We start from the raw sequence: 19548 nt of genomic DNA, 5'->3' as shown, positions 1-19548 counted from the left end.
CAAACTTGTGACAAGACAACTTCTTAATGCACATTTCCTAGTGAATACAAGAGCTGGCTATAAAATAACGATACTATTTCTATACAACACTTTCTTTCGAAAACATAAATATTTAGTTATTGTCACCCTCACTGTAGTCCTTTCGTCAATCTCTGCAACACTCCTAGAGAATTTTATAGTGATGGAAGTCTTCCTCTATGAGTTCCTTAGTCACCGTTCCGCTTTTCTTTCACTGTTTTAACTGACTGAAATATTTGTTTTAACGCAGATTTGACAGTGGATAATAAATCAAAGTCGTACGGTGCTAGGTCAGGCGAATGAAGAGGATGCTCTAACACTAGGATGCTGTACTTTGCTGGCAACATCGTAACATATAATGTGGTACGAAGCCGGAGCGACGTCTCGAGAAAGAACCCGTGATTCGTTCTTCCACAATTCGGCTCTCTCTTTTTTCTTCTCACTGAATTGAGCAAGAACCTCACGGTAGTAATGTTGACAGTCTGACCTTCAGGAGCCTAATGAAGAAGAAAGAACACAATTTCACGAATATCGAAAAAGAAACAATCATCGCTTTGAATCTTGATTTGGTCATTCGAGCTTTTTCGCTCCTTTTGACGTTGGGCCGTTCTAATGCATGGATTTGCGCTTAGTTTCTCGATCAGCAGTGCAAAACCGAGATCGGTCACATGTTATCACTTTCTACGAAATTAGGGCCATTTTCAATGGTATTCAGAGTGTCAGTATGAACATCTTCACGACCTTCTTTTGGTTTGAACTTGAGAATTTTAGGCACCAGTTTCGCATATATATTCTTCTCATGTTAAATTAAACTAACTTCGCCCGAACAGGCCACGAAGGGCCAACGTCACCGATCGGCCGCCGTGTCATCCTCACGCACAGGCGTCTCTGGATGCGGATATGTGGTCAGCACACCGCTCTCCCTGCCGTATGTCAGTTTACGAGACTGGAGCCGCTACTTCTCGATCAAGCACCTCCTCCAGTTTGTCTCACAAGGGCTGAGTGCAAACCGCTTGCCAACAGCGCTCGGCAGACCAGATGGTCACCCATCCAAGTGCTAGCCCAGCCCGACAGCGGTGATCCGACGAACCGGCGTTACCACTGCGGCAAGGCCGCTGGCATCATGTTAAATTGGTTGCGTTTAACTTGCCTTACGCATTCTTTGTCATTTGCTGCAGCGACCGAATACTCAACCGACAGCCAGATCGAATAAGATTACTTTTTTGGTCATCAGTCTACTGACTGGTTTGATGCGGCCCGCCACGAATTCCTTTCCTGTGCTAACCTCTTCATCTCAGAGTAGCACTTGCAACCTACGTCCTCAATTATTTGCTTGACGTATTCCAATCTCTGTCTTCCTCTACAGTTTTTGCCCTCTACAGCTCCCTCTAGTACCATGGAAGTCATTCCCTCATGTCTTAGCAGATGTCCTATCATCCTGTCCCTTCTCCTTATCAGTGTTTTCCACACATTCCTTTCCTCTCCGATTCTGCGTAGAACCTCCTCATTCCTTACCTTATCAGTCCACCTAATTTTCAACATTCGTCTATAGCACCACATCTCAAATGCTTCGATTCTTTTCTGTTCCGGTTTTCCCACAGTCCATGTTTCACTACCATACAATGCTGTACTCCAGACGCACATCCTCAGAAATTTCTTCCTCAAATTAAGGCCGGTATTTGATATTAGTAGACTTCTCTTGGCCAGAAATGCCTTTTTTGCCACAGCGAGTCTGCTTTTGATGTCCTCCTTGCTTCGTCCGTCATTGGTTATTTTACTGCCTAGGTAGCAGAATTCCTTAACTTCATTGACTTCGTGACCATCAATTCTGATGTTAAGTTTCTCGCTGTTCTCATTTCTACTACTTCTCATTACCTTCGTCTTTCTCCGATTTACTCTCAAACCATACTGTGTACTCATTAGACTGTTCATTCCGTTCAGCAGGTCATTTAATTCTTCTTCACTTTCACTCAGGATAGCAATGTCATCAGCGAATCGTATCATTGATATCCTTTCACCTTGTATTTTTATTCCACTCCTGAACCTTTCTTTTATTTCCATCATTGCTTCCTCGACGTACAGATTGAAGAGTAGGGGCGAAATGCTACAGCCTTGTCTTACACCCTTCGTAATACGAGCACTTCGTTCTTGATCGTCCACTCTTATTATTCCCTCTTGGTTGTTGTACATATTGTATATGACCCGTATCTCCCTATAGCTTACCCCTACTTTTTTCAGAATCTCGAACAGCTTGCACCATTTTATATTGTCGAACGCTTTTTCCAGGTCGACAAATCCTATGAAAGTGTCTTGATTTTTCTTTAGCCTCGCTTCCATTATTAGCCGTAACGTCAGAATTGCCTCTCGCGTCCCTTTACTTTTCCTAAAGCCAAACTGATCTTCACCTAGCGCATTCTCAATTTTCTTTTCCATTCTTCTGTATATTGTTCTTGTAAGCAGCTTCGATGCCTGATTCTGCGATAGTTCTCATTCGATATTTCCGTCCGTTTTTGATGTCGAAGGACGACCCGTGCGTCGGTCACCTTCAGTGTCTTCGCCACCTTGGAAACGTTTTGGCCGCTCAAAAACTCGCGTACGTGATAGACGTCTTCGCCAAACACTCCTTTTTACTAAAATACTGATGTCAGCAGCAGTTTTTCCTAGTGTGAAACTTGACGAAATTCGTTGCTCTATTACACGTACCATTTTTCTGGCGAAACAAAATACCAGCTCTTACACAAATGAAGAGCACACCCACACTGATTTGTTCACGCCGCATTCAACCGAGGCTTCACGCTTCACAGCTACTGGTCCATTATCTTCGCGCATCCGTACTTACTCGGTCAGCTTCATTCCCGCTATTATAGTCACACCTCGTATGTGAAACTACTTTTATTAGCGCCATTCATTATCACAATATCTCCTATATTTTCGCAGTTAATGTGGTTCAGAGAAACATTATTGCAATTTCTTCGTGCATAAAACTGGAGTGCTCGCAAAATCGAACAAACTCACTCCTGAGACAGCGACCTACACTGTGACAAACGAACAGGCGTAAAATGGACCGAAGAACGCAAGCAAGATCACAGCTGGAGCGCAGTTGGACTAAACTATATATATATAGTGTGTGAGATCGATTTCGAACAAACTTTATACACATATACCTTACTGTCGGACGACAATCGCTGTGGGGATAAAACCACATGCCTATCAACGGGGTGGAGTGAGAAAACTCACAGCCCGCGACACGTAAATTCCCAGACTTTATTCATCCAGTATTTGAGAATGAGAACACTTAGCCTACAAAATGATGAGAGAAAAAATGTTTACCGCTTACTACTTTTCGCAATGTTGATGCATTAAAAGTACGACATGAGGCATGACGTTATGATTTATCACTACTAACTGCATTCGCGACATTTTGCAGACAGCATGCACACATAACCACTGAATGTAACTGCAGAATTGTATCATTGTACGACACACAGTTCAGGAGGTATGACGTCAAACATGAAGCACAACAACAGATGCTGCTTGGCACGTGCATGGACGCACAGCTGTAAAACAAATACCTGGGCAAAGCCGTGTTTCTCCGTTAGTATGTTAATAAAGCGGGAAGCGAACATACTCCTTTCTACCTCAGTCCACTACGTTACGGTGAGAATTCTTAAAATTTTCGACTTTCTTCTTAGTATTTTATCTTAGGATCTTCAAGAAGGCTTTTACCACTGACAATGTCATTATAACAAATCGTACCAATAGTGACATGTTTGGCTGGTTGGTTTAGGGGAGGGAACCAAACAGCGAGGTCATCGGTCCCATCGGATTCGGGAAGGATGAGAAGGAAGTCGGCCGTGCCCTTTCAAAGGAACCATCCCGAAATGCGCATGAAGCAATTTAGGGAAACCACGGAAAACCAAAATCAGGATGGCCGGACGCGGGTCTGAGCCGTCGTCCTGGCGAATGCGAGTCCAGTGTGCTGGCCACTGCGCCACCTCGCTCGTTTCACGTGTTTGTGATAACATATATTCGGAGGGCGGAAGTAAAAACGACTATAATATAGCAACTTGACAGGTCATTTGTCTACTACTATCGATTTTAGTGGTCGCATAGAGTTTTACGGAGGACACGTAATTATGACTTCACTTCCCAGTAAGCTTCTCCCAATAACGATGACCACTTTAACTAGTGGCCGTTGCTACATTTAATTCTGCCAACACGACAATAAATGATTTCACACTCTCAGTCACTTACACTGTGTTTCGGCCATTATTAACTCCCTGTGTGTCTCCTGCTTAGGCAGCCTCAGACGCATCGAGCACAGTGCCGTCTACTAGTTAAAGTTGGCAACGATCAGAACTCAGTCTACACCGGTCGGTGTAATTCAACTTGTTTGGCTTTGAGCCTCCCATCAGCCACTAATTTGAGCGTCATCTTACAGCTATAACCTTCCTTAACAGTCCAAATGGCAACGCGCCGTTCTCATACATCCCTGCTATTCCATTTATATTTGTTCCTCAATGGTTGATATGCTCACTACTTTAAAATAACTGGGTAAAACCACAGTTGTCGATTACAAGGAAGCACTATTACTATGTAGGTTATAGGGTTCGAGGTGTTCAGCAATGTCGTGAAGAGTGGATTCGTAAATAAACGAAAGTTACGCTCCTGCGCAAACCTCTCCCCCCCCCCCCCCCCCCACACACACACACACACACACACACACACACAAGTAGCGAACAGTAAACACAGGTTTGACGTAGAAAGCTCAGTCTAAAGTTGGCAGATTTCGTTGCAGTTTTCCTGATTTGTTTGTTAGCGTTTTTCTTTTGTAAAGACCGATGCATAATTCAATGACTGGTGAGTCATTAGCCACCGGGATTTGATCTTCTGCGTCCACAAAGTCTTCTGATCGCAAGAAGGGACACGCGATTCATCGTGAGGGTAGTGAAATAGGAAGTAATATCACAAAATCGTGTGATCGAGAAGCAAAGCAGGAAATCCTTAATATTATAGAAAAAAAACAAGATTGTCTACGTACTGCCTATTATGCTGGCGTATCTGTACGATCTGATACAAGCATTCGAAAAGTGAGAATTTCCACAGACGTATCCCCTTTGTGCTCCGGCTAAAAAGCTTCCAAGATCTGAAGTAATACAAGTTTCATTGTCATTACTTGGCTATGAATTTTATTTATATATTCATCACATTTTCACTGCGGGTTAGAAACAATCGCGGAACCCTCATGAATGACAATGATTTTAATTGACATCTAGTGACGAAAGAAGCATTTCAGTGGTTGCATACTAATTACAAAGCAGGCTACAAAAATGAAGAATGTGGTCAGTATTATTCCGAAATTACGAGCACCCTGCAGAGCACGGTGCTTACATATATTTAATTTGCTGAAATGTATTGTTGACAAAGGCAGGCTTAGATTTATGACAATGTTTTCCGAACGTCGTAACTCTTCCTCTCACAGAGCACACCTGACTAGCTTTGGAATACCTGAAGCGCGCATTATTCTCAGCTGCTGACAGCACACGGGCCGTCGTGTTTTGTGGTGGATCAATTGTTTACTTTTCTCATTAAATCTTTTATTCGCGAATCACACATGACAATTTGGCAAGCTGTTGTCTGGCACGTGCGCGCCACTCGGCCCGACGGGCACGCTCGTCATTATTTTCATTTTGCTCAGTTGAAGAACAGGAATAAAATACTTTGGTAAGTTGCGTTGGGTTACGGAGATTTCGCCAAGGTTGACCCACAATTAGAACTTGATTTTAGTATAGTCTGTTAACCTTTTCTCATTCGAAGACTATCATTTACGAGTAACGGCTATATATCTCTTGTTGACAAGTTTATCTGTGGCTCTTTTGCCATAACAGGGTATAATTTCCACAAACTCATTTGAAGCAACTATTCCTACTGAATTCTGAAACAGAGTGTCTCATTAAACAAGCAACTGGCGACCAGAGAGGTCAACGGCTTACCGAAAATCTCACTGTGTCGGTTTGCAGCAACATAAGAGAAGAAATTTCATGTATATTTTCATAGTAAGAAATTCTCTTTTCACTAGCTGTCCGAAAGAACAGACACCACGCACTGCAAAATAGGTGCGGATGCACCATTACGTCCGACCTCCTGCGGGAATCTCAAAGTAGCGAGCATGGAGGGCACGGACGAAGACCGCGGCGCGGGTAGATGGCGCCGGGTGGGACCGTGAGTAGTCCGGGAGGCGTGCCGGCATAGGCCGTGCTACTGCTATAAACACTGCGTCCGGTGGCTGACGCAGCTGCCTAGTAAGTAGGAGACCTGGGTTCGAATCCCGGTCCGACACACATTTATCACTCGTCGCCGCTGATTACGCACAAAGTGCCAAACGTGAGATATCATTTGGTTAGTTTTGTTTTATTTAAACATGTTTCAGCACTTTCTCTGCTGTTATTCTTTCTCACACGACGGAGTCAGCTATTTATGTTTGTAGATTTTTATGTACTATTCGCTCCGTCACGTGGGTTAAGTGCGAAAACTAGTCCGTTGATTGAAGAGTGACTCACACGAGCTGAATACGATAAGGAAATCTGTGCAATATTACCAACATGTTAGGTCGAAGAACTTGATGTATCAATTTCTACGTTCAGTGAACGTAAATTTAACATTTCGAATCTTTTATTATTTTAGGATTTATTTACAGCTGCTCCGACTTCTTCGAATGAACAGATAACATAATTATTCGTTTTGTAAATTTAAACGTCTCTTGTTGTTGCAGTCTATTTACCCCATAAGTGGGTTGGTACAGTCTGGATTTAGCTACTTGTCACTGGTTTGTTGTGTGTTATAGCGTTCTGTGACAACAGTTTTCATCAGACTGCAGACTTCAGCGTGCACAGTAAGACGAAACCGCAAACAGCGCGGCCACGCGGAAAGGACGAGTTAACTGGCAACGTCTAAACCGAATTTCCTGTGGGTGAAGAGATTTTATTATCGCTTTAACGTAAAACGTGAAAATAAAATTGTAGGATTTATAAAACGAATATTTAAGTTACATACATGCTGCGGACGATGGCCACGCAAACTAACTTTTTGGTTAACACAGTTGCTGCATTGTGTATCTCCTACCGTGATGCACACGCGTGAAATTACATTGCAGAATGCAGGCTCTCGCGGTCGCTATGGGCGTCCACGTTAGCTTATGTACTTTCTAGTTATTTCGAATAAATTGTAAGCTTTAGTGCCTCTAAACGAGAGCAAAATATTACTTTAAATGTGGAACGCATTGTTTCGCATGGGATGAGTGTGTGGTTCATTACGAATTAAGTTTTCTAAAAAGAAGAAACGTGTGTTCTGCTAACAGTGCTGAGAAAGCACCAATTATGGGTATATTTCCTGACACTATAAACAAAATACACAGGCAGAATAAAACGGAAATGAGTGTTGGACAAGTAGTCAATAAAGTGGATCTGGTGTCGTTCGCCACGTGTTAATTTGACGCCAGCCCGCAACCACAGCATGGCGTTGGCGCTACGAGTAGAATAAAAGCCCCCTGTCGCCCTTTTTGATCCAGCAGATCTGCAACAAATGACTGAACGGCACATTCTGTCTCCACGAGGAGCAAGGAACTGAGCACGCATCGTCGAGACTACCACTGCACAGGCGTCGAACTGTGAACACCACGAGGTCGGGCACCGGTTTAAAAGCAGCCCTGACGAACAGTGACCCCACTGAAAGCGATGCGCAGGCGAGCAAGTGTTTACAACGAGCGGCCAGCGCCACGCCGTGCAGATGCACACAGACAAAAAAGAGAGGGGCCATTTAAAAAAGAAGCCAGGCAAGGCCTGAAAATAGCGAATGGGTCTCTGGCCGGCCGGCAGCCTAGTTTAGTAAGCGCGCGGGTTCGCTGACACGCGGGGGGGCGCTATATTTAGTCCCCGGCGATCGATGTTGAGGGAGGCACCGCGCCGAAAGCTGGCGGAAGCGGCCGGAGGCGCCCGACGCGACGCCACAGCGCGACACAAGGCCAGCCGCCACAACAGCAGGAAAAACGAGTGCTACTTACCGCCTGCTTTACTCCCGGTAGCAGCACTTTTTCAGGCATATTGCTAGTTTGAGCTGCGCAGTATGTCCCTAAGCACAATCGACACTTACAATCGAGCCCTGTAACCTCAAATATAAGCACTATCTAACAACGTACAAAACACGAGAACAGTTGCTGGTCACACACAACCGGATTTTAGTTACCAGCCACGGATACTCCCGAAGGATTCTGACCTGCCTGTACGTTAGTGGCCGACACCTGCAAGTACTCTGAACCGGCAATTCCTCCTCCCCAGCTGGCCACGTTCTGAAAGTCCGCGGTTATGCCTGTTGTTTTAATTGCTTCAGGTACGCCGAAGGGGTGGACCAATGACCACATCGCAAAACTTATACAATCGTAGCGCGAAAGAGCTTGTTCGTTGAAGTTCATCCAAGAGCATTACACGAACAAGAATGTAAAAAGATGAAGTAAGAGGTGACAAACATTTCTATACCGTGTTCCAGATGTGGACCGAAGGGTATTGAAAACTAAGCTACAAAATTTTACATCAGGTTTCACAAAAGTGCTCAGAAAGGTACAGGCCTTGGTAAATTTTAATTATAAACAAATATATGATGACTGGCAATAAAAAATATTGTTTGTACTATGTTCACTATCGCATTACCCGTAGCTGTGTTAAGTCTATTATTTCACAGATATTATCTGTCAGTACTTTACAAATGATCAAGAACGCCAACTTCCTAGTATACCGAAACTTCACGACTCTCACAGTAGTGCACACCATACATCAGACGCACACGACCGGAATATTGCCTTTCGGAAACCGATTTTTCACTCGTTTTGAGCAGTTTTTCTTTCGAGCAATACGTAAGTTCATAGCGTACAAACCGCCAGCGACCTACACAATTCTCTTCGTATTATCGTCCATAAAAACTTTCTTTCAAAGACGTAAATGACATTCAACATTCAAATTAACTACAATGAAATACTGTATAGAATTGCGCAGTCACTGTTCAGCGCACTTTCGGCGAGACAACTGCGACTATTGAAATTCGTCGGCTGTGGCTTAATGACCTAGAGTCCTAGGTCCGCGCATAAATCACGATAATCTGTCGATTTACATCAGGAAGGGGGCAGATCTGAGGGGCGGCTCCTGCAAGTTAATTAATGGAAACGGCGGGTCTGTGATCAGCAGTTCGGATCCGTCAAAAATATCAGCGGAATTGGCCCGTCGCAAACAGCAGTAACACGGAAGGAATACCTTCCTTTGCACGGCTACTTCAACCACACTTTGTATGTACTGTAACGAAATAGGTATTACGTGCATATTGCGAGGAACTGTCAAGAAATGACACTCACCCCTAATTTCTGATATCAGGAAATACTGAGCCAGACTGGACTCCCGCAGGCGCACGCCGGTCACCTCGCGGCGCCTGAAGCGTAAATGCCTAGGCGCTATTTGCAATCTATCCCCTTAGAACTTATTACGAGTGCCATACGATTGTCAACTGTCAACATACACAGAACATGACTGTCACATCGTTGGTTACAGAACAAAAATAACGGCAGTATGTTTGTTTTATTTGGAAGGACTGTTAAGTAATTAATGAAACTACATTGTAAATATATCAAACGATTATTTAAATTGTAAACATGCTCAAATGGTGTAGTGTGAGCCTTAACAAAAGTGTACGTATCGTCCGATAGGCTGAAGCCCTAATGGTGAAGCTCCGTTTCGAAATGTTTATTGGGGATATAGAAGTCCCTACTGGTAAGACAGTGGACAGACTTAATTATTCAGTTTTCCAACACTGGCTAAATAGCAGGGGACTTCTGGGTGGGCAAAGAAGCCTCGAGAAGTTCACAGACAGACATTGCTCCTTCATACTGTCAGTTTACACGAGTGCTTTATTTATTAAGCGCTACTGGCCACCTCTGAGCGTATGCACACTCTCAAATACACAATGGATGTCGACTCGTCATCCTTTTAAGTATGTATAAAAACCACGTACCACGCCGTTTTTGTTACATACATGTGAGGATTTGATGACACCCACTGTGCACTCGAGAATCAGCACAAGCTCGAAACTGGCCAAGAGTGCTCAATAAAGCACAGCCTGGGGGCAACCACGTCGTTCTTCAAATAAATATATGGAAAAATTCTTCGTGCAGTAGAGAGAGAGAGAGAGAGAGAGAGAGAGAGAGAGAGAGAGGCTTCATCTTCCGCCCGTGAGGAACATGCTTCCATGTGACGCATCACTGCTACAGAAGTTGCTAACGATGTTGCATACCGAGACGTAAATCGATGTGGACGAACGTGTGGGTTATTTCCTGTAACGAAAGAAGTTAAGAGGAGCTAATTGAAACTAGACTGTGGACTACTGAGTGCCGCGTAGCGGGAGCGCACGAATTACGCAAGGCTCCAGTTGAGAAAGCCAGAGCGAGACGTGGTGCGTGGGGAACTGGGTCGCCGGCTCGTATTTTGGTCCTCCGCCTGACTGACTGACCCAATTTACCCCTCGGCGCGCCAAGCGAGGACGGCAGACGCGCCACTGAAAGCGAACGCAAGTCCAAACAACGGGCGCGCCTGTCTGTTTACTGTGCTGCGCCGCCGCAGTCGAGGCAGCCGAAGCAGCCCGACAAAATTATACCTCTGGCGCAATACCGCCGAAGGGAGGGTATCGACATACTACTAACAACATAAAGTTAAGCTGCCATCAAGGAGAAGAGTAATAAACACAAAACTCCTTTATTGTACTTTTCAGCGTCAGGTCGCACAAATGTTATCTTGACCCGTTTCTTAGTAAGTCGTCACCAAAAGATAGATGGAAACGGAGAAGTAGCTACAGGGCACTACATTAGATAATCTACCTTCTATACACCGCTATACGTGGTAACTAGTCTTAAAAGTGCACCTGAAGACGCCAGAAAGGGCACCATTTGCCCTTTAAGGAATCACTATACAATGTATTCGTATCACCTGAGAAATGGTAACCGATGATGATACTTAGTTGCCCGAGATTAGGCTGAAATGTATAATAAAAAGTTTCCTGAACCAAAAGCGCCAGAACGAAAAGTCCTGGACCATCGTCCACCATGGTGCGATGCAAATTGTGGATACTTTATATTCTCCAGACGGATTGTAATTATGAATGGCCAGCCCCGAACTGTCCACTACGTACAAATCCCACTGGAGAGAACGGGGCGTTCTGTTTCCTCGCGTGTGTTCGTTCGCATGACTATGAACCGTCCAAGTCTCTACAAGACGCCCGGAGTAAGACGAGTACTGAAACAAATTGGGAATTGAAACCCACCACCTCTTCACACTTGCTTGGTTTCCTCTCATCACTCACGCATTTTCATCCGGAAAGGAAGTTCCTTGAAAGTCGTTCGATAGAGAGCGTATAAGGTGAAAATCTGAGGGCGCAAGGGCAGGGAATAAAGTGGGTGCGAAATGACTTCCCAACCAAACTCCTGTATAGTATTTTTTGTCAGTCTAGCAGAATGAGCCGGCCAGTGTGACCGAGCGGCTCTAGGAGCTTCCATCTGGAACCGCGCCACCCCTATGGTCGCAGGTTCGAATCCTGCCTCGGCCATGGATGTGTGTGATGTCCTTAGGTCAGTTAGGTTTAAGTAGTTCTAAGTTCTAGGGGACTGATGACCTCACATGTTTAGTCCCATAGCGCTCAGAGCCATTTCTAGCAGAATGCGAACGAGCGTTATCGTGGAATGGCGTCGCTTCACGCAGCAGTCGTTCTCGGACTGCGTCTGCAAGACGTCTCAGTTCTGACAAACGTCAGCAGTGATGGGTACATCTCGAGTGAGCAGTTCGTAGCACACCATACCATAGCTGTTTGATCAGATGCATATCATTATCTTCTGTGAATGCGCGCAGGTGTTTGTAAGAGGATTGCTGCTTCTTTTTTTGGGCTCAGTTATTCCTTTCTTTTTCTTACGTTAGTATAAAGACACCTTTTCTCGTCACTAGTAACGATACAGGATAGGTCTGGTCGTTGTTCCCGAGCAGAGATGCACATATGACCACCCGCTGATTTTTATGAGTTTTGTTCACAACAGGTTTTATCCATACAGCAAATTTTGTAATCTTCCCCAGTGCATGAAAATGTCGTGGATCACTGTGGATTAACGAGTTTAAACGACATTCATCAAACCCCAAAGGACTTCCTGTACGTGGAGAGTCACAGTTTCGTCTTTGTTCCATTTACTCTCAGTTCATATTCTGCATTCATCAGGTTGTTCACTCCATTCAGCATATACTGTAATTATTCTTGACCTTTACTGAGGATAGCACTGTCATCGCCGAATCTTACCGGTGATATCCTTCCGCTGTCAATTTTAATTCCGCTTTTTCGAAGTCGACAAATTCTACGAACGCGTCCTTATTTGTCTTCAAGCCTGCTTCCATGAGAATTTTTCCTTCTGGCTCTCCCGCACGAGCAGCGCCGTGGCCGCGCGAGGGAGAGACCACCTACCGATTCACTTTCCTTCGCGAAGCAAGTCCGCTGACGCAACGGAGGAAATCACTTGCCACTCTGCTGGAGCGAGTCAGCGGCAGAGGAGCGGAAAACCATCATCTCATTCCGTAGGTCACACACACACACACACACACACACACACACACACACACACACACACACACACACAGAGAGAGAGAGAGAGAGAGAGAGAGAGAGACTTTAAAGAAAGCGAGAGAACAAATTGAAAGGTGAGCTGAGTGTTCCGCTACAGGTTTGCTCAGTCAGCGGGACGTCGTCACATAATCGACCCCTAGTTCATCCTTTGGCCTGTGACCAATCCAGCCACAATTATCTGAATCACAGTTTTACAACTACGACGGCGTTTCAATTTCTTCAGTAACGTGTACTGGTTAATCGAGACTTCGATCTCTCTTTACGAAATGTTATCATGTATGGATCCGTTAACTTTTTCTCATGGTGACTGACTCTCCGTTTTTATTAAGTGGAAACCAACCGCACGTACAAGGGAACAAGGTTTGTAGGTTTTTCTTACAGTTCTCGTAAGGTTTTTTGAGGTCTACTCGCGAAATATGAGCAGAGTGCCGTTACGTACTGCAGCGCACGACTAGGACGAGAAAACTTGGAGCCGTTTGTCGTACTGAAGCCTACCAGCAACCGCGCTTCGCCCACCACACTTACAAGGGTAGATCGATACGAGACCGATCGCACTGTCCCGTGCAGGCTCGTGGTTGGCTGGCGACCTTGGCGGCGGCTCGGCTCGGCGCGGCGCGGCGCGGGCGACACTGACATTCGGCAGCGGGGCGGCCACGGCCGGCGGACCCACTCTGCCGGATTTCGATTTCTTCTGTGGTTGGGGAGGGGGGAGAGCGTGCTGCCTGCCTGGCTGGCTGCGGATCGCTGTTGTTGTTCGGCTCTCTCGACGCCTGTCTGTCCTCTTCACAGCCACTACAAGCCGCGGTGCTGCTGAAATAAGTCGGCACTTGGCAGGGAGCGCGACGGACCGCTCCCCTCAGCAGTGCGACAGCCAGCCTGGCATTTCCGGCTCGACGCCGTGTTGACGCCTTCGCTGCTTCTCGGGTAGGACACTTCTTCCGCACGCATAAAAAGTACAGCTCTGCTTCCAATTAAAATTGTGAGTTCAGTTTAACGGATTTCTGTACGAGAATCAACACTTTCAATTAAATATTTGTACAAGCTACATACTGACAAAAACTCGAAGTCTACTTTCAATGCTTACACACAGCAAACGCAATGCGATGAGAAACTTTGGAACGATCCCTTCCAAGCCTAGGTGTTTTGGCAATCGACGAATTAAGAACGTACTTCAGTTAGTTCGACAGGTCTAGGGTCGTGGACGTCCAAGTTAGGGAACGGTTTTCCCGGAGACGAAAAAAAGAGAAAGATCATCCGTTTCAAAAACGTTAGAAGTCTGGTCCTAATTAAACTTAAGAACAGATTTTAGACGCGCTTGGAGACACTACACAGATCCGCACCGAAGCTTCTACGTCATCGCCGTGCGGTCAGAGGTGCCTTTCACAGTTCGCGCCACTTCCCCCGTCGGAGGTTCGAGTCCTCCCTCGGGCATGTGTGCGTGTGTGTTGTCCTTGGCGTAAGTTAGTTTAATTAGTGTGTAATCCTAGGGACCGATGACCTCGGCAGTTTGTTCCCACAGAACCTTACCACAAATTTCCAATTTACGTCATCACTTTAGGGGACACAGACTAAGTGATTCTCTAGCGCCGAGGAGAACAGATGCCTGCAGACGGTATTTCACGCAACGTCAGATAACAACTAACTGAATTTAAACTATGCATACAATCGCGGAGCAGTGGAGGCCTAAAGACACAAAATATTGGTGGTGTTAATTCCTGAAAAAATTGTGGCTAACAGAAACTCCTACAGCTGCTTAAGGGTACTGGTTGGCTTTTCAAGAATGAAGCCCCCCCCCCCCCCCCTCTCTCACACACACACACACACACACACACACACACACACACACAGACAGAGAGAGAGAGAGAGAGAGAGAGAGAGAGAGAGAGAGAGAGAGAGAGAGAGAGAGAGAATATTCCTCAAAATATTCATCATTTGGATTTGCAGCTCCTTGGGTTGACTGCATCTGCAGTTAAAATTGTAGGATGTGAGGTCCGCCAAATATGCAAAACACCGTTTTTTCTCAGTATCCAAACATGTCTCAGCACCACTGTGCCATCATCAGTGGGTTTCCGTGTTATTTATTCTGCAATGTGACAATTTTTATTAAATGATAACAAAATTATGTGGATGTTTAGTTCCAACAACAGTTCATTTCTTTTTGTTAATACCTCGATACTTGGTGTGCATGATTTATCCGGATCACTTGTGTATTAATTACTACAGGCAGCTCGACATCTATAACCAAACGATGTTGACGAAAAATTTTGCTGGGAGTTAACCTATCATCTAGAATGTAATTTCGTTTGTTGCGATATTTTGCACCTATATTCATTTTTACTTACGTTTTCGTGTGGCAAGTTCTTTTATTCTCTGCATCATGGTGAGGTGTCATGATGCATACATAAATATAACACGTATACTCTACACAAATACGGTCGTAAAACACTTTTCACTTAACCAAAACACAGTCTGATTGTGGTTTGTTGTGTGTCCCAGCCCAGTCAGAGAATTCGGCGCCAAATTCGAATTTTGTTTACATTTTGTGTGCGTGTGCGTGTGTCCTGTTTTCCGTCTGCTATTGCCTTCTGTATGTGGAAGTTTTCCTCAATATTCAGTTTGCTGTATAGGCTGTGGCATACCAAGTGTAAAGGTATTTACAAAAAGAAACGAACTATTGTTGGAACTAAACATGCACATAATTTTATAATCATTTAATAAAACGTTCACATTACAGAATAAATAAAACGGAAACCCACTGATGATGGCACAGTGGTGCTGAAACATGTTTCGAAACAGAGGAAAAAATAGCGTTTTGCATATCTGGCGGACCTCACATCCTACAATTCCTCTAAACCACAGGGTGACTGCTAACAATAGAGTCCTCCATTCGGACAAGCCCTGCAATGAATTCTGATTATTCCAATCTAATGGTTAGCTCATTTATGGATTCCTCCGTTACTTCTTGGTACAACCATTCCATATTTAAGGTTGAGTACCAAGTACACAGTTTTTGTTCCACTGACTTGTTTATTTCAAACTAGTTTCAGCTTACTACGCCATCTTCAGGAAATGACTGACTAGCATCTGAAACTGACTCTATAGTTCTTAGGTAACCAAACATTGTAAGTAGAGATACAATCTACTTGCACAGAGTGATTTGCATCAAACTTTTTTTTAACATAGAAATGAAAATTTGCACAATACAAAATATAGCTCTTAATACTTCAATAGTGCGTATTCTAATCATTTACTGTATTTAATATTTCCTATTGCATAAAAATGTAATTTACTATGTAAAATATGTTTGCTGCACAACGTAAGTTACTAGTTCTCAGTCTGATAGTTCTGAACCAATTTCATGATCTCACAAAAAAAGGCATCATAAACAATTACCTGTAATATGGTAAGACTTTAATCATTATTTTAATTACTGTATATAATACTGTACATTGCTTGAAGTTAAGTTTACAATGTTAAAAAATAAGTTTGTTGCACAACATAAATGAAGACTGCTCAGTTCAACAATTCCTCAGCCAATGTCAAGATCCCCCAAAATTTAGCATTATAACCATTTAATGTGCAATACTGTGTAGTTTATTTATTGTGTTTGACATTGTTCATTGTGTAAAGAGTAAGTTTGATGTTAACAAGCAAGTTTGATGCACAACACACTGTGCAAGTATATTGTATCTTTGCTTATAATGTTTGGTTACGTAATAAATAGCACTCCTTTCAGACACTAGTCAGTTGTTTGCTGAAGATGGCCCAATAAGCCTAAAATAAATAAAAATCAGTAGAACAAAACCAGTGTAATTGTTGTTCAACCTTAAAAAACTAATGTTCAGTATTTTTCTGTCGCACCACATTTTAAAAGGGGGACTCTGTAGACTACACAGTAGCTTCTTGCAAAGTAGGTCACAGTATCAGAGGAGAAGCAATTTGGGAAGCGAACTGAACACTCCAAACGCAGTCCCAGCAAGCAGCAGATATATTTAATGAGGCACTCACCAGTTGCACGATGCTGTCTATCGCTCTATTGTACCTGTCACAGAGGTTCTTCATGCTTTCGTAACTGCAAAAAGAAAACAATTTCCAGTTAAAACAGTTACTCACTGCAAAATTAGTACAGAAGATAATGACAGTTTTTAGAAAAATACAGCAGCAATTCCTTATAAGTCATCTTTTACATTCTTTTGGAAAAAATAGTTTTGTTAACAAATAGGTGAAGGCACCAAGTGTTCACATTTCATATTATCTCTGCTTTTTTACTTTTTTTCAGCTTTATTGGCACCAGTAGCATTGTGTCTTTTAACAAGGAGTTCTCCGTACGTTACACGAATACTATCAATACGTTATTTACACAAATACTATTACGACAGTTCTCTACTATTACGACAGTTCTCATATTTTCTATTCAAAACGTCATTCAGAATACAGTAATTTTGGCACCAAAACCCTTGTTTGTCAGAAGCGGATAAAGAAAAATTGCCATTACATTAAACGTTTGAGTGAGAAATTTCTGAGATGAGAAAAGGAAAGGTTTTTCTTAAAAGCCACGTTGCTCGGACTACAGAGGAGCCCGTTGCAAAGGTGGTCCAATAGCAGAGGAGCAGCAGCTGAGGAACAGTATTGTTTTGTGAGATGAAACTGTCCTCAACGCGACGGCCGGTTCGAGTACTGTCCAAGACAGTGTGCGTTATGTCGCCCTTCCCCTGACCTCTGAACTGGACTTGCGACGTTACAGAGGAACCTACAGCTTAACATCAGCTATGAACAGTGGTTAAGGTCACAGAGAGAGTTATGGAATAGTATGATCTCGCATTAGGAATATGAGGAGATGAGATGCATTTCGACACGTGAGGTGGTTAGGTGCACATCGAGAAACAGACGAAGTAAATGAAGTGTGTGGTAGTCACTGAACGGTTCCGGTCACAACTATCCTAACTGGGACCGGCACGAAAGCATTCGTAGACAGTTCTGACGCCCAATGATTTTTGTTACCTTTGCTATTTCTAATTCGACAGGATAAGTGGGCATTCAGCAGCACGACCGATTGTGGCCGCAACAAGTTTCAAACTTCACAGTGTATCTAACAGATAATTTGGGGGTCTTCGTGAACATCTGCATCATTACTCTGCAATTCACAATTAAGTGCCTGACAGAAGGATTGTCGAATCACCTTCAAGCTATTTCTCTACTGTTCCAAACGCAAACAGCACACAGGAAAATGATAACTTAAATATTTCTGTGTGAACTCTGGTTTCTCTTATTTTATCATGATGATCATTTCTCCCTCTGGACAGGGACACCAACAAAATACTTTCCCAATTGGAAAAGTAAGTTGGTAACTGAAAGCTCACAAAAAATATCCTGCCACAACGAAAAATACCTTTGTTTTAATGAATGCCACCCCAATTCACGTACTGAGCCCACTGCACTCTCCCCTATTTTGCAATAATACAAAACAAGCCACCCTTCTTTGAACTTTTCAATCTCCTCTGTCAGTCCTGTGTGATGCATGCTGCAGATACCACACCACACAGCAATATTCTAGCAGAGGACAGACAAGCGTAGTGTAGGCAGTCTCCTTAGTGGACCCGTTGCAGCTTCTAAGTTGTTCTGTCAATAAAGCACTCCCTCTTTATTGCTTTCCCCAGAACAATATATATGTGATCGTTCCACTCTAAGTTATTCGTAATTGCTATCATTAAGTGTTTAGTTGAATTTACAGCCTTTAGATTTGTGTGATTTATCATGTAACCAAAATTTAGCAGATTTCTTGTAATACTCATGTGAATGACTTCACACCCTTTATTACTTAGAGCAAATTGCTACTTTTTGCACCATACAGATATTGTGTCAATTATTTTCGAATTGGTTTTTGTCATCTTACGAGTTTACAAGATGGTAAATGACAGCATCATCTGCAAACAACCTACGAAGGTCGCTGAGGTTGTCTATTGTGCTACTTATGTAGATCAGGACCAGCAGAGGGCCTATAACACTTCCTTCGAGAATGCCTTCTTCTAAAGGCCATTGTATTTCCTGACCAGATATTTTTTTCATTTGATATTACACTTGTTCCATCACTGTCAATCTACGGGAACTACAAAGAGTAATATACAATTATTATAACTCGTCAATGCCATAAATATAAGCAACCTGATCCACTCGACACGCTACATTATAATCTCGTAGCACTGTTCTGCCACTCGTGCTGCCGGTAACATTTCAACTAACACTTCTTACCTCTACCTACTGACAAACACCGTTTTGCAGCACATAATGACACTATTCGTGGAAGTGAAAATTCGCAAGAAGCTGTCGAGTCTCGTCTCAGCTAGAGCCGACAGACAAGGTCCGTCAGCACGGTCAACTTATTGCGATGAAATTGCTCGGTATCTACTTCCTCGTACAAAAGTCTGCCAACGTCGGAAACATTTGCAAAGTTAATGTGCAATTCTTCACATTGGGACAGTACCTGTTTGTCACTGACTACAGGTGATTTTCAACCACCATGGCCCTCTACTGAAGAAAGTGCACCATCTTCCACTTGTAGCATTTTGTCAACATTATCTACTGGTTTCTGAATTGTCAGCATTTAGTAGTGTCTCCACAGTATACTTGTAACTATGAAACATAGTGGAACATCTAGCAAGATTAAGCAGGAACTGAAACGAAACTGAGGTATTCTACATTGTGGAAAGTTAATTATTTGCAACAGCTGGGGTAAGTGAAACACAGAAAGTGCCTCAGGAAGTAGGCGAAAGCACGTGTGTTTGTAGTGGCGGCTGTTATACTGGAGAGCCAGCAGTAAACATATAGTATCAAGCAACCCTG

General features: G+C 43.6%; 1 protein-coding gene across 2 annotated transcripts in view; it reads right to left on the bottom strand.

Annotated features, from left to right (window-relative positions):
- LOC126480701 (histone-lysine N-methyltransferase, H3 lysine-79 specific) overlaps window positions 1-19548 on the bottom strand; it is a 206108-nt gene that overhangs the window by 114015 nt on the left and 72545 nt on the right. For both annotated transcript variants that reach the window (XR_007587454.1, XM_050103945.1), the window contains exon 4: window positions 16717-16780. Coding sequence is in view for 1 of the 2 variants with exons in the window: in XM_050103945.1 (XP_049959902.1) it covers window positions 16717-16780 (64 nt within the window). In the remaining variant the exon portion in view is untranslated. The remainder of the gene's footprint in view (window positions 1-16716; window positions 16781-19548) is intronic.

This window comes from Schistocerca serialis, chromosome 5 (assembly GCF_023864345.2).
Source record: "Schistocerca serialis cubense isolate TAMUIC-IGC-003099 chromosome 5, iqSchSeri2.2, whole genome shotgun sequence".
Taxonomy (NCBI): Eukaryota; Metazoa; Arthropoda; class Insecta; order Orthoptera; family Acrididae; genus Schistocerca; species Schistocerca serialis.
Note: the sequence above shows the minus strand (reverse complement) of the source record. Positions and strands in the feature narration are given on the sequence as shown.